We start from the raw sequence: 14,702 nt of genomic DNA, 5'->3' as shown, positions 1-14,702 counted from the left end.
AGGAACATTAAGGAAAGACACACTGGAGAATGGCGGGCACAGATTGTGGTGCCCCCCGCCTGCACTTTTTGTTTGTGGGAAAAGTACCATGCTGCTACAGGACACATGAGCACAACTCGGACTGAGGCGGCCCTGCGGAGAACTTTCTTTTGGCCCCGACTTGGCGATGACATCAAGAACTGGGCAGCACGCTGCCCACAATGTACCTACAGCAAGGCAAGGCCAGAGGTAAGGGCACCACTGGTGCCTATTGTGAGTTCCTACCCCTTAGAAACAATAGCCATTGACTACTTATCCCTTGGGAGACCTAACGATCGTTATCCCTATATCTTAGTCATGACTGACCTTTTTTCAAGATTTGGATGGGCAGTGCCAACTAGGGACCAAACGGCGGGGACCACAGTCCAGGCTTTGTGGCGAACAGTTATTCAGACCTGTGGATGTCCAGAGAGAATCTTATCTGACCGTGGCCCAGCTTTCGAATCCCAGCTCATGGCCCAGTACTGCTCCTTGTATGGTTGTACGAAGACTCGTACCACCCCCTATCACCCCCAGGTGATAATGGAGCATGTGAACGGTTTAACCAGACATTACTGTCCCTTCTAGCAACTTTAGAGGATGACAGGAAACCACACTGGCCGGATCATCTCCTGGCCCTACTACAAGCTTATAATAACACCATTCACAGTACTACAGGTTTAACCCCTCACTTTGTGTTGCATGGCCGCCACGCCAGGTTACCGGTGGAAGTGGTGACAGGAGCACCGCACCAGGAAAGGAGACACAATCTGGCGGGGTGGGTTCACCACCACCATCAAATACTTTTGCAAGCCTACAACCATGTGGCAGACCACGCAAAGAAACAACAACAACGGGATAAAGACAGGTATGACCGCGCAACAAAACGGATGTCCCTTCTGCCAGGAGAGCGAGTGTTGCCTCGTAACTTTCGTAGGCACGATCAGGACAAACTGGCCCCACGTTGGCAGACCAAACCATTCATTGTGGTGGCACAGATCCAACTTGGTCAACCGGTGTACCGGATCAAACCAGAAGGACAGCAGGGCCCAGAAAGAACCACCCATCGTAACAACTTGATGCTCTGCACAATTGCCTCAGAACCAGCTGCTATATCTGAGGAAGCAGCAGGGCCAGGTATGGTCGAAGGAAATGGGACAATAAGTAGACCTTTATTCATGCCTTTGTTTTTGCCCCCTAGAGTGGTATCCCCTCATGCAAGAACAGGTGTCCCTGATGCAGTAGTTGGAGAGGAAGTAAGGTTACCCCTAGTCCAGGAGGAAGTGCCAGAGCAAGGACAGGTATTAAGACGGTCACAACGACCAGGCAGAGGACATAAACCCCACAGGTATGGAGAGTAGATATGGCCTGCTGTCGGGACGACAACAAAAGAAACGGGGGGGAAGTGTCACAGATGTCAGTTGGCCAGCCTATGTTGTCTGTTATTTTAGTTTGGTTTTGACTATTGTTTGCTGTGGTATTTTCATATCGTTTGCTGTGATTGTGTGCATGGTCGTTTGCTGTGGTGTTTTCATATTGGTTGCTGTGGTATTTTCATATTGTTTGCTGTGATTGTGTGCATGGTATTGTGTGTGCTGTTTGACAACAAGGACGGGGGGAGGGAACTCCCCAGCTGACAGGGACGCAGCCCATCACTGCTAAATGATCCCCAACTGATTGGTTGGCCAATGAGAGGAACTCCTTCAAAAAGGAGCGGGGACTGAACAGAAGGAGGGGACACATGCAAGAGCACAGAGAGAAGCGACGACCGGTATTCCGCTACTCCCATTCAGACTTCGGAGGCACAACCACGGCTCGAATACTGAGCAAAGGGAAATACCTGAATCTCTCCTGAAAAATTACTTTCACCGTGCGCAACCAGAGTAGCCAATTATTCTTATTATCGTCCAGGCAGGCTCGCTCTACATACTACAAGCGGTGGTCCAAGGGAAGAAAAGAGCGGTACTGCGCGGAGCCGACGGCGGTCCTAGACCGGAGTGGACATATGCCAAAGCAGCCGTAGGCTACGAGACATTTTCTGGTTTTAAAGGACAGAGATATTGTTTTTAGTATTTGGACATTTTATCCTTTATTATATAATTAAAAACCATTTTCTGCATCTGTCTCTCGGCTATGTGACTGTGGCCCAAGGATAACACCTGCTTTTAACCGTGTCACTAGTGTGACATTAACAATTGTGAAAAACTGTAATTACAGTAACATGAGTAGTTATAATTCGTTACTTCCACCCCTGCTCAGCTGCAGTAATGTGTGATCATTTGGACTTCAGCACAATAAATAATTTACAGTAAACACCTCCTTATCTCCTTCCAATCTGAAAGGTAACCTTTGATTTTCTTGTCAATCTTTGGCTAAGTTAGTGACTGAAGTGTTATGAGTTACAAAGTGAGTTTGTATAGATGTTGACAAAAGGTGTGTCCTGATTCTTTTGCTGACTCTACTCAGTACTTTATCAGCAAGGGAGTGAATTTTATGACTTTCTTTGGGAAGTCCTGCAGCCATAGAAACCCTATATGGATAGCTTATAAAGGCGCCAGCAACTCTTTACTTGACGTCAGTAGCAGGTAAAGAGAACTCTGCAAGAAGGATCCAGTCTGTACAGGTAAGTTACAAATCAACATTTACCTATTTGTCTTAAACAGGAAGAGGAAGTGGTGGATCTTAACATTTCTGTCATACATTTTCAGTCTTCATCCTTATGGTACCTAATCTGTACAAACTGTAACTACTGTAACAGTTGTGTTGGTGACAAATGAATATAAGTAATAACACACACACACACTTAAGTGTATTTCTGTGACTTCATAAGTCACAGAAATCACTAAACTTCAGAAGAAGAAGTTTAGTGATGAGAAGAGGCCATTCACCCTGCTAGGTCCATCTTTCTGTCTATGGAGTGTAGCTAAAATAAATACATTTTAAGCTGTGATTAGATTTATATATAAGGTAAGAGATGGAGTATTCATCATTTCCTAGAGAAAAACAAGACATGCATTTGACAGCTGCTATGTTTCTTTCCTCTTGGATACAAACTTCAGAAAGCCTTCCTGTTAGATTTCTTACCAGGGTTACTGAAGGATAAATGGCCTTCCACAACCACCTTACTCTTGTGCAGAAAATACTGCTGGCAATTTTTTGTTTTCCTCTGCTTCCATTCTACCTGTGGTATGTGTGTAAGTACAATTGCAGTGATAATTTTTATTCTTGATAATGTCTTGTCTGAATTACTTTCAGCTGTTATAGTGCATCGTTCAAAATTATGAGGGGATGTAGATGAAGAAGTGACTTGCATAGTTGTTTTGCACTATATTTTGCATGCCATCTAACATGTTATCTGCAACCCCCACTAAATGTCTTAGGCTTCTGTGCCAGTGAAGACAAAAACGATAAAGATGATAGCCAGGAATACAAACTTGGTAAGTAAAATAAGGCTAACGTAAGATAATGTTAGTTCATTATGGCAATGATCCACATTGTCCAAAGTGAGCATATCGGATAATGACGCAGTGGCTGTGCTGTGACATTTTGGATATATATTTACTGTGAATGACAAGACTATGCTTTGACGTGTCTCACAGAGCGCAGGGAGAAGGCCAGAGCAGATGCAGTTGATGGACACAGTGATAAGGGTGAGAGACATTTACTGGTGTGTTACATAATACAGAAACACATCCATCAGTTCTTCTGAAAATAGAGCATTGCAAGATGACCAAACATTGTGAGCCTTTTACATACCTGACACGTCAACGGTCGTAAATTTTTTTAATAAAAAACTAATGCCCTCTCATAGCTTTTTTTCCTTATTCACCTTACATATGGAAAACGTACGTTTTTTTTTTTTTTTTTTTTAAGCTTATCATCATGTACATTTTGATATATAAACTAGAAAGGTTTAAATTTATGTGCTTGCTAGCTTGCTATTTGTCATTCTTTGAGACAGGGAGTCAGGTGGCTGAGCGGTTAGGGAAGCGGGCTAGTAATCTGAAGGTTGCCAGTTCGATTCCTGGCTGTGCAAAATGACGTTGTGTCCTTGGGCAAGGCACTTCACCCAACTTACCTCGGGGGGAATGTCCCTGTACTTACTGTAGTCCATATTTATGCTTCAAATGTCACAAACATCTCAAGGTTACATTATGATAGTAGTTGTAAGGCTACTTTCCTCATTATATTTTTTTGTGCACTACAGGAAAAGAAGTAAGGAGAAATGGAGTTGCATATGAAAATGAGGGTAAAAAAAAGTTCATTTCTGATTAAAAGGCATGCAAAGAATGTGTTTTTCTGCTTTTAACAAAATGAATCTAATGGAGATAATTCAGCCAGGAGTCTACTGCACCCTAAAAATGTGTTGGCATGGACTTTATTACAGTTTTCGTTGGTGATGACTATAAAACAGAGCTTGGCAGGAAGACTGAATATGGTGAGTCTGTATAAACCAGGTACAGAGAAAGCTTTCTTTTTTTCCCCAATGAATGGTGTGTTTTGTAAATCATCAAATCAAAATGTATTTGTATAGCCATTTTTACAAGCAATGGCACAGAGGGCTTCATATACGCCCATAGAACTGCCCGTCAACCAACCTAAACCTAAAAAGAAAAACTCCCAGAAAAACTCACTAGAGGAGAAAAAATAAATAATTTGTAGCCCATGCAGCAAAGCTTGAAGTACATGGTTTGTTTTGCTGTGCTTCTCATTTTAGCTTTCCCATGGGACACATCCAACCTGAAGTCAATGTGCATTTCTTTCGATAAACTCAAACATATTGATGCTTATGCAAGTAAGGTAAGCCTTCCTATTATTGGAATCTGTCTTTATAAAATTGCTGTTGAAAATACGTTGTACTTTTTGGTAGGGTAATTTTTGAACGGACAAATGAAGGTTTTTTTTTTCAAACATTGGTGTCATTGCATTATGTTAGAGCTGTGCATCTGCAAGGGGGGAAAGTTGCTGTGATTGTGCTCTTTGGTCTCAGGTGAAAGCCGAGGACACTGTGGAGGCCCTGGTCCAGGAGCTGCTGAAGGGGACTAAGAGTGACATGGAGAAGCTGAGGGCTATCTGGATGTGGGTCACACACCACATTGGTGAGTCTGCTCTAGAGGGCAAGGTTTATTGTTTACTGTTTTTCACGATTGCTAAAACACATTTCTTGAAACAGTCAACCATTTTCTCCACACTGTAAACACAAAACCAAATATTCAAACTCAATTTCCAAAACCTCTGACTCTTCTGGGAAAATCAAACACTCGCTCCTAAACCATGTAACCTGTGCTCAAAATCAAACTATGCTTTCAGATCATAAAAACAACCAATCAATATATAAACACTATGGAGAAATCATTAGACACAACACAAAAAAATGTAGAACACAGCATCCAGGCCATGTAGTTACATGTAAAGAAGAATTTGTTTATGTTTACACAGTAAATTCATTTACTGTAGCAATAAAGAAAATTGATTTTGGATTTTGAAACACTGGATTTTGGTGTTTCAACACCCATTGACACTTTCCTGATGTATGACTATGTTTAGCCTGTGTTCTGCACCCCCTCTTTCACCAACCGTCTCTGGAGGAGGGGATTCCTCATTGAATTGCTCATCCCAAGGTTACTTAAATTCTTTCTCCTCAAGTGAGTTTTTCTGGGAGTTTTTCCTTGTCTTCCTTGGAGCTTGAGGTTGGCTGAGGGGCAGTTCTATGGGCGTATGTGAAGCCCTCTGTGACATTGCTTGTAAAAAGGACTATACAAATACTGTAAATTTGATTTGAAAATATTACAGTAACCATCACAACTTAGTACTGTCAACAAAGAACAAAGAAAAAACCCTCTGGTGTGCTGGATCCAGCCTTGAAAACACTCCACATCTAAGTTACCAAAGGCCAATTCCATTGCCTGTAGTTCAGTCAAGACACTCACGTGATTGATTTCACCATTTATTCATATTCATGAAAAATAGGTTTAACATTGGCGGAATGGATGTACATGGGGAAGTGCTCCCTGCCTTCATTGCAGCATGCATGACATGAGGCAGGGAGCAACGAGTTAAATCCCCAAAACACCAACACACCGCCAGTCTATACTATGTGTAGAGCGGAGCGTCGCTCCTCCTGAGCCACAGGAGGACCACATGGCATCACACTATTTACTAGTGACGCAAAACAAGGTGTTTTCTGGATGCCTCATGGTCATGCTATCATCAACGATGACTAAGGCTATGTGTGTACAAAGCCACAGGATACATGCGGACCACATGGGTCACCGGAGGTCTCGCGCCCACTCAGCTTCTTGAGCGCCCGCTCAGCTTCTTGAGCGCCCGCTCAGCTTCTTGAGCGCCCGCTCAGCTTCTAGAGCGCCCGCTCAGCTTCTAGAGCGCCCGCTCAGCTTCTAGAGCGCCCGCTCAGCTTCTAGAGCGCCCGCTCAGCTTCTTGAGCGCCCGCTCAGCTTCTTGAGCGCCCGCTCAGCTTCTTGAGCGCCCGCTGCCTAGAGTAGACAAGCATTATGCATAGAGTAGACAGTCGCTGAGCGTTATCCAATGCAAGCCTCTATTGTGTACCAGCTGCAAGCATGTCCCGACACAGTCACAGTCTCTGTTCTCAAGCGCTCATGAGTTCTGCGCTTCCACGACGTCCAGTGCGGACACCAGATGCAGCCGCCCCATTCGGAAGGAATGCGCCGTATACAGCTCCGGGGACAGGCCACAGCGCTCGCACAGAACTCTGTGGCGTTGCGTGAGCCACGATCTGGTCGTGGCCTTGCGGGCTGCGTCACTGGTAAACAAGGGCTCATCAGGTGTCGCCCGGGGGCAGTACAGCAGGTACCGGCGCATGAAGGAGAGGGGACAAAAGGTAGTTAGTTTGGACCATCACAGTGGGGATGCCTTTACACGTCACATCAGTTTGAAGTAGGCCCTACTCCGTATACCAGTGAACATCCCACTTCCCATTATGAAATGGGACATGCATGGTGAGATCGCAAGACGGATAGAAAGTAGCACATCTAGAGGGGCATGTAGACATATTCACCGTACCACAGAAACCAATGGCGCTTTTTTAATGTGCTGTGTTACAGCAGTTATTTTGGTGTCCCCCTCAGGAATTGCTCTTGAGAAAATGTCATATAATTGTCCCCCCCAAAGTTGATAGCAGATTTTCGCCAATGACAGCACTGCAACGGAACCACCCCGCCCTACTACAGCACGGAAATGCAACCGCAGGAGAACGGAAAATACGCTATTAAAATAGTCCAGTGCAGAACGCTCATTCAAATAATCGACCTCAGCGCTCCCGACAACGTGTCGAAGATGTGCAACTGCTGTGGCAGCCAATGTCAAACGAACAGAACCTGTTACCACGGGTCGTGGACGTTTTTGAGAGAATCAATTGTTTAAGCTGAAGTCGGGTGAAGTACAGAGTTAATGTTTATTTGACGTAAATGTAAACATAATAACCTTATCAACATAACATCATCGACACAAACACAAGACAATAACACAAAGACAATTCCATACAGCTCCATCTAGCATTCTAGAATGGGACTGGGAGAATCCAGACCACCAGCACTATGCAGCTGATGGCCCTGAACCCCCCAAGAACATTCTTCAACAGACCAATTTACATTTATGCATTTAGCAGACGTTTTTATCCAAAACGACTTCCAAGAGAGAGCTTTACAAAAGAGCATAGGTCACTGATCATAACAACGAGATAGCCCCAAACATTGCAAGCAGCCAAAACATGAAGCATACATTGTGGAAAACCAAATAAGTGCCAAAGGGAAGAACCATAAGAGCATGCAGTTAAACAAGTTACAATTGAACAACATGAAACTCCCCGCAAGAGTGTACCTGTAGAAAAAAACAGTAAAAATATTTCACAGCGAGTACAAGAATTTGAAACCGTTACAACTAACCAACAAGAGCAACAAGTCTCTCAATACGAGTCATTGTGATCCTGGAGGAAACTAACATCAGGTCCAGCCAAGCATTCCTAAGTGCCGTTGTACTCCCGGAACAAGTGCGTCTTGAGCCTTTTCTTTAAGGTGGGGAGACAGTCAGTGTCCCTGATGGAGGTGGGGAGTCGATTCCACCATTGGGGGGCCAGACAGGAGAAGAGCTTGTGTTGGGACCGGGCGCTCTTGAGCGGTGGGACCACCAGACGGTTGTCAGAAGAAGACCGTAGGTGGCGGGGGGGGGTGTAAGGCTGGAGGAGAGACTTGATGTAGTCGGGTGCAGTCCGTTCACCGCTCGGAAGGTCAGTACCAGAGTCTTGAATCTGATACGGGCCGTGATGGGAAGCCAGTGGAGGGAAATGAGGAGCGGGGTAACATGGGAGCGTCTGGGTAGATTGAAGACCAGACGGGCCGCCGCGTTCTGAATCCTCTGGAGAGGGCGGGTTGCGCATGCTGGGAGACCGGCGAGCAGCGAGTTGCAGTAGTCCAACTTTGAGAGGACAAGTGCTTGGACTAGCAGCTGGGTGGAATGCTCAGATAGGTATCTCCTGATCTTCCGGATGTTGTAGAGGGTGAATCTACACGACCGGGAGACCGCAGCAATGTGGGCTGTGAGGGAGAGCTCATCATCCATGGTCACCCCGAGGTTCCTGGCAGAGGATGAAGGGATTTTATAGATACGACAGTTCTCAAAAGTCATTGGTCCATCCTACAGACATGCAGCTATACCAAATCTCTTTGTTTATTGGTTAACTCCTAAGAACAATACAGTTGAATCCACATTGTCTCCAGACCAACTGTCTCTTCCTCCCTAGGTGACAAGAACTTTCCCAGGTCACCTAGACTTCCCGTCTCTAGACTTCACGTCTCCTAGTTAGGTGTCATAAAACTGCAAATGGCATCTCTACCAAATGGAGTTGAATCAACATTCATTGTATCAAGCTTCTTAACCAACTGTAAACTTCTCCTAAAACACATTCATTGTACATAGGCCCAAAATTTCTTTCACACACGCCAGCACACACTGAACAGACGCTTTGACGGGTGGCGAGGCAGGACCTTGGACGCTTCGGTCACGTCCGCTTGCCCAGCCGCGCGCCTGCGATTATCATATGAATGGCGTTGTCCACGTAACGCAGGAAAAGGGCCCGCATGGAACCAAGCCGTTAATGCTGGCCACTGAGGTCCCTTGTAAGGCGCTCTTGCCTGACCATTAGCGTGTGGCTATACCTATTTACTAGTCTGAACGGACGGAGAGGAGAAACCTGAAGTCCTATCATGACCCTTGGCTACTCTTTGGACAAGTGCATCCACAACGCTGGCTCTCGGAGCGCAGGCTATTGCACACATGACTAACTGTCGGCGGCTCAGACAGACCGGCATAAAACCCACGAGTCAGGACATTCGGACACAAACAACGATTGGGATGCTTCTGATGCAGCACAAAGTCTCCCACTTTCACAGGGGTTGACGGTATTCACTTGCCCTTTTGACGAGGGCACAGATCGGGGAAGCGTCCCCCGCAGGCTAACTGCAGCATGAAGATACCCATGCAATCAGCATAGCGACAAACATTTACGTTGAAATCGATACACAGCATTGGTCCAACAGCGGACGACTGGTTGGGACCGTCCTCCTCCCTCTGCCTCTCAGATTGTTTTCCACCATTCTTACATCCATCCAACACACATGTGCCACCTGTGCATTCTGAACTGGCTTATATTCTGGGCAATTGGTTTGATCACATCATTAGAAACAAGTGTGAACAATTGTGAGTAATTGTGTTTTACAGATGACAACTTTGTTGTAGTTGTGTTTACTGTTTGCCGCCTGTGTTTACCATTTTGCAGCACAAGTGCATCACAGTGCAAAATGTGTTTAGTGAATGAGAATGAGTTTTGCCAAAAGAGTGTCTGATTTGACAAATTGGTTTAGTTCACTGAACCTTTGATTCAGAGAATGGGGTTTAGTGTTTTAGCAATTGTGAAAAACTGTAATTTCCTGCCCGTTAACAGGATGTTGCTCTTGAGGTTGGCGCACAGGAACCAAAGAGGTCAGTGGCCATAGTCATGTCAACCCTAAGAGCATGTCACGCAATACCTGAAGGAGGGGGATTTTTGACAGACGATCGCTTTGGCTCTTTGTTTTCCAAACGCAAAGTGACACAATTTACTGGATGCAGAACACAAATGACAGCAGCACCTTTGATGCTTCTGTGGTTGAGTTATTTGCATGGCAACGCTGGATGTTAAGGAGTCCGCAATGCGAATGACTCCTCCCCTCGGGGTGAATATAGGCACAGTATTGTCCATTCAATCTCTTGATCCCTAACTATCCCTGCTGACTTATGTCCTTACAGAATATGATGTTGTGGGCCTCCAAAACCCTGATCTCAGATCAGGCTCCCCCAGTGATGTCTTAAAGACAGGGAAAGGAGTGTGTGCAGGCTACGCTGGCCTGTTCCAAGCTATGTGCAGGTAGCTCCCACCAAGCTCTTTCAATCCAATCAACATTACAAACTTATAATCAAAAGGTTTGTTGGTCGGGTTAAATCATTGTCAGCAACATGGTGCAGCATTATTTGGCTGGTTCCTAATGAATCAAGAAGGTGAGTTTACATTGAGCTGATGACTCCCGTCACGACTCGTTTTGACCGGCTTCTGCCTTTGGCATCCTGTAGCCTTATGGGGCATTGCTGAGCCAATCAGAGGTGCGAGGGACATGTGGGGTTTCAGTGATGTTAAAAATCAATCCTGCTATTTTGGTGTGATCATTTTGTTAATCATGGGCAGACCTATTGGGCTGTGCAGGTAGCTAGATGTAACTAGTAAACACTGTTAGAATTCCAGTTGTCTCAATCATTATTTTGATATAAACTGCATAATATGTCACATATGTTCTGGGTGTGCATTTGTGTTTGTGTGTGTGAGTGTGTTTGTGTGTGTGTGCGTGTGTGTGTTTGTAGGAGTGCATGGGATACTGTGGCAGTGTTATCCTCAGATTTTTGTTGCAGACATTACTTAAAAATTATCTTGAGTGTGTTTGCTTTACTAAATCCTATTACACTAATGTTGATCGGGCTGTACTGCACTGCGCTTGACTGCTTCCGTAAAGCGTGTCCACTGCTAAGAAGTACTGGCTTTCTGACCCCTGTCTGTGAATGCCTGTGATTGCCGTAACCAGCTTGCGGTGTGGTTCAGTCTTGCAGGCATAGAGTGTCAGCAGGTGTCTGGGTATTCCAAGGGTGGAATGTACAAGCTGGGTGTCCGCTTTACAGGGAGTGCTACCCACGCCTGGAATGCGGTCAGACTAGCAGGGACCTGGCATCTACTGGACAGCACATGGGGAGCTGGGAACGTCCGTGATAATCACTCCACATTCAAATTCGAGTGAGTGCGCTTCTCAAGCTCTTCTTTTAAGTTCCCCGCTAAGCATGTGTGCATTGCACTTCAGGAGCGCACTGAGGATAAAACAGAATGGAGTGGACAGACCATAAAGCTTGTCTCCTGGTGTTGCTTTTGCTTAAAGATACAATGAGTTCTACTTCCTGACGCACCCTGCACTCTTTGTGGGAGATCATTTCCCGCTTGAGAGCCAGTGGCAGCTGCTCAACCCTCGGCTTTCCTTGAAGCAATTTGAGAACTCGATGCATCTGAGAAGCACGTTTTATAATTTGGCCCTCCTCTCTATACACCCTGAGACATATCTCATCCAATCAGGTCAGTAGTTTTTGCTGCTTTCCACATATTTATTTCTGTTGATATTATCAGGGACTCACTAGGTTGCTGAATAAAGTTTTGGTTTCGGTCTTGATATCACTCTTCACTAATGCGTGTGTACAGTAATGTAATGTATGTAACGTGTAATGATATCCTTGGCTTCTTTCCCCAATGCAGATGGAAAGACAACGATCACAGTTAAGAGTTCATCACCTGTGCTGTTCATGCACAACATGAATGGGAAACAGCGCAACGCTATCATGACACTCACACCAGATGGCATGAAGCTGGATGTCTACCCCCAGGAAACTGAAAATCATTCCTTGGAAATATATGCAAAGGCCTTGAATTCTGGAGAGGAGGAAAAGTACAGCCAAGTGTGTGAGTATAAGATCCAGTGCAAGGCGGTCAACAGGGAAATGCGGCTTCCGGATGACCTGAGTAACCCAGTGGGGCCCAGCTGGCTGACGGAGAGGAGGGGCCTCCAGCATCCCTCGCAGCGTGGCCCCATCGTCCACGCGGCTGACGGCCGCTGCTCCCTTCGCTTCCACGTGGCAAGCCACTTGGACCTCATGGCCATGCTGAGCGCCGCAGCCATGACTGACGACGAGCAGAGGAGACACGTCTTTCAGTCCAGGCGAGGAGACTCTGTGGATTTCAGGGTGCAGGTCCCCAGGGCGGGGTTGTACGTGTTCAGCGTATATGGCAGGGACAAAGCAGAGATGGGGAGCTATGGGTTCCTCTGTAATTATCTGATCTCCTGCACCAACCCAACAGTGAGGTGGCCCTTCTACCCAATGAGGTACGATTCCTGGAAAGAAGACTATGAGCTGGTGGAGCCCCTGTCAGGGGTCCTGCCAGCCAGTCGTACGGTCAAGTTTAAGATGAGGATCCCCCACGTGTCACAGGTCTCTGTGGGAGGCAGGGACACACAGGAGCTGCTCCTGGATGCAGATGGGTACTGGAGTGGCTGCTGCAGTACAGTGGGGTGCACCGACCTCAACATCATGATCCAATTCAATCCTGGCGACCGATCGCATTCCTTTGTTCTCAACTATCAAGTGGAGAGCCACTAGTGACCATTCTGTCTGCCTTTCGGCAGTTTGGCAAGAGGTGGATCTGACTAACATCCCTCTTCTAAGATGACATTGAGGCATGTTATTGAGCTTCTAAGAGAGGTTCAAGCAAATATTTTAAGGGTTTAGTAACTCGTACAAGATGTTGAAATTAAATTATATTCATCAGGAATTCTTTCAAGTTCTTGCATCGTGACCTCAGTTGATGGTTTATTCATATATACTACTATTACAGTTTTTCACAATTGCTAAAACACATTTCTTGAAACAGTCACCCATTTTCTAAAAACTGTAAACACAAAACCTCATCTTCAAGCACTATTTACAAGACCTCTGAATCCTCTTGCAAAATGAAACTTTCGACTCAAAACAGTTTTACCTGTGCTCAAAATCAAACACTGCTCTCAAATCATAAACAAAATTATATACACTATCAAGCAGTCAGTAAACAATACACCAAAAAATAGAAAACACATTGTTCAAAACATATAGTTCTCAGGGAGATTTTTTTTTAAATGCAATCTCAAAACAAATTTCATATTTATCCGTTGTCTTTTGCTGAACAAAAACATGTTACATTTACATTTAGTCATTTAGCAGACGCTCTTATCCAGAGCGACTTACAGTAAGTACAGGGACATTCCCCCGAGGCAAGTAGGGTGAAGTGCCTTGCCCAAGGACACAACGTCAGCTGGCTTGACCGGGAATCTAACTGGCAACCTTCGGATTACTAGCCCGATTCCCTCACCGCTCAGCCACCTGACTCCCTATGTTCTATCATAGTAGCTCAAAATTGATCAGACATTACTACTCTGCTTTGCTCTATGCAATTGTTTTGTTCTTTCTCCTCCTTGTACCCCTATACAGTACTGTACCCTGCATCTCACTACTCACAACTCACTCTTGTTCTTTGTTGATATGAACCTGCAACCAGTCAAAATCTATTGAGCAGTCAGTACTGTTACTGTAACAAATGGAAAGCACAATTTTCAGGGCCATACAATTTGTTCATTGTACAGTATACAGCCTACAATGCACTGTACTACAGTATACAATACTGAAAGGGACAAAAATCAAAGGAGTAAACATGTGATAAATGTGCTTCTTCTTGTCTTTGGGCTAGGTTAGGCCAGAGCACTTTGTCGACATCACAAGCAATATTTTCCCACCTTCAACAACCTGTTTGCTCTCTGAACTGGCTATATTGGTTGTGTCACATCATTTGAAACAAGTGAAATCAATTTTGAGTGGTTGTGTTTAGTCAATGACATGTTTTCTCTATTTGTATTTGATTGTTGCCATTTGTGTTTACCAGTATGGATGACATGTGCATTAGAGTGCAGAATGTGTTTTAAAAATGAGAATGTGTTTAGAGTTTTGCTGAACAGTCTTACCATGTGTACCTTGTTTTAACAGACAGGCACAATTAGCTACATGAGTTCAGGCAACTGAGAACTTTGTTCAGCCAATGGGTTTTAGTGTTTTAGCAATTGAGAAAAACTGTTATATTAGAGTGTAAACTGTTTCAAAGTATTTTGGGGTTGTTGTTGGTCCGTGTACCTTGTGGCCATTGGTTTTTCTATTTTGCAACCCGTGTTGACAAACGCAAAATAGGGCCGTAATATCGTTTTGTCATTTTAGTAAATCAACACACATTTAAGTATAACGGCTTGTTTTTTGTTGTTTAATTTTTTTAGGGAATAACGTAATAACCATATAACACAAATGTTATTACGAGCCATTTACTCGTTTGTTTGCTTATTCCATATCCTTTATGCTGGTATCTGCAAAAGATGAAAAAAAAAACTCGTAATATCGTTTTGCCCATTTTGGATGTCAGAACCAGATTATGGGGAAAGGCTTAGTTTCCGTTGTTTTGTTTCATTTTGGAATTACCGAATATCCATATAACACAAACGGTATAACGA

General features: G+C 44.7%; 1 protein-coding gene across 1 annotated transcript; it reads left to right on the top strand.

Moving 5' to 3' along the window:
- The first annotated feature begins 2,624 nt into the window (after positions 1-2,624).
- Positions 2,625-12,946, top strand: LOC136960177 (kyphoscoliosis peptidase-like). The gene is made up of 12 exons (XM_067254552.1): positions 2,625-2,641; positions 3,078-3,212; positions 3,399-3,455; positions 3,618-3,668; positions 4,226-4,267; positions 4,406-4,456; positions 4,736-4,818; positions 5,009-5,117; positions 10,339-10,456; positions 11,180-11,368; positions 11,508-11,698; positions 11,876-12,946. The coding sequence occupies exons 2-12, from the start codon at positions 3,122-3,124 to the stop codon at positions 12,772-12,774; spliced, it is 1,881 nt and encodes a 626-aa protein (XP_067110653.1). The 5' UTR covers positions 2,625-2,641; positions 3,078-3,121; the 3' UTR covers positions 12,775-12,946.
- The last annotated feature ends 1,756 nt before the right edge of the window (positions 12,947-14,702 follow it).

The sequence above is a fragment of the Osmerus mordax genome, chromosome 17 (assembly GCF_038355195.1).
Source record: "Osmerus mordax isolate fOsmMor3 chromosome 17, fOsmMor3.pri, whole genome shotgun sequence".
Lineage (NCBI taxonomy): Eukaryota > Metazoa > Chordata > Actinopteri > Osmeriformes > Osmeridae > Osmerus > Osmerus mordax.
Note: the sequence above shows the minus strand (reverse complement) of the source record. Positions and strands in the feature narration are given on the sequence as shown.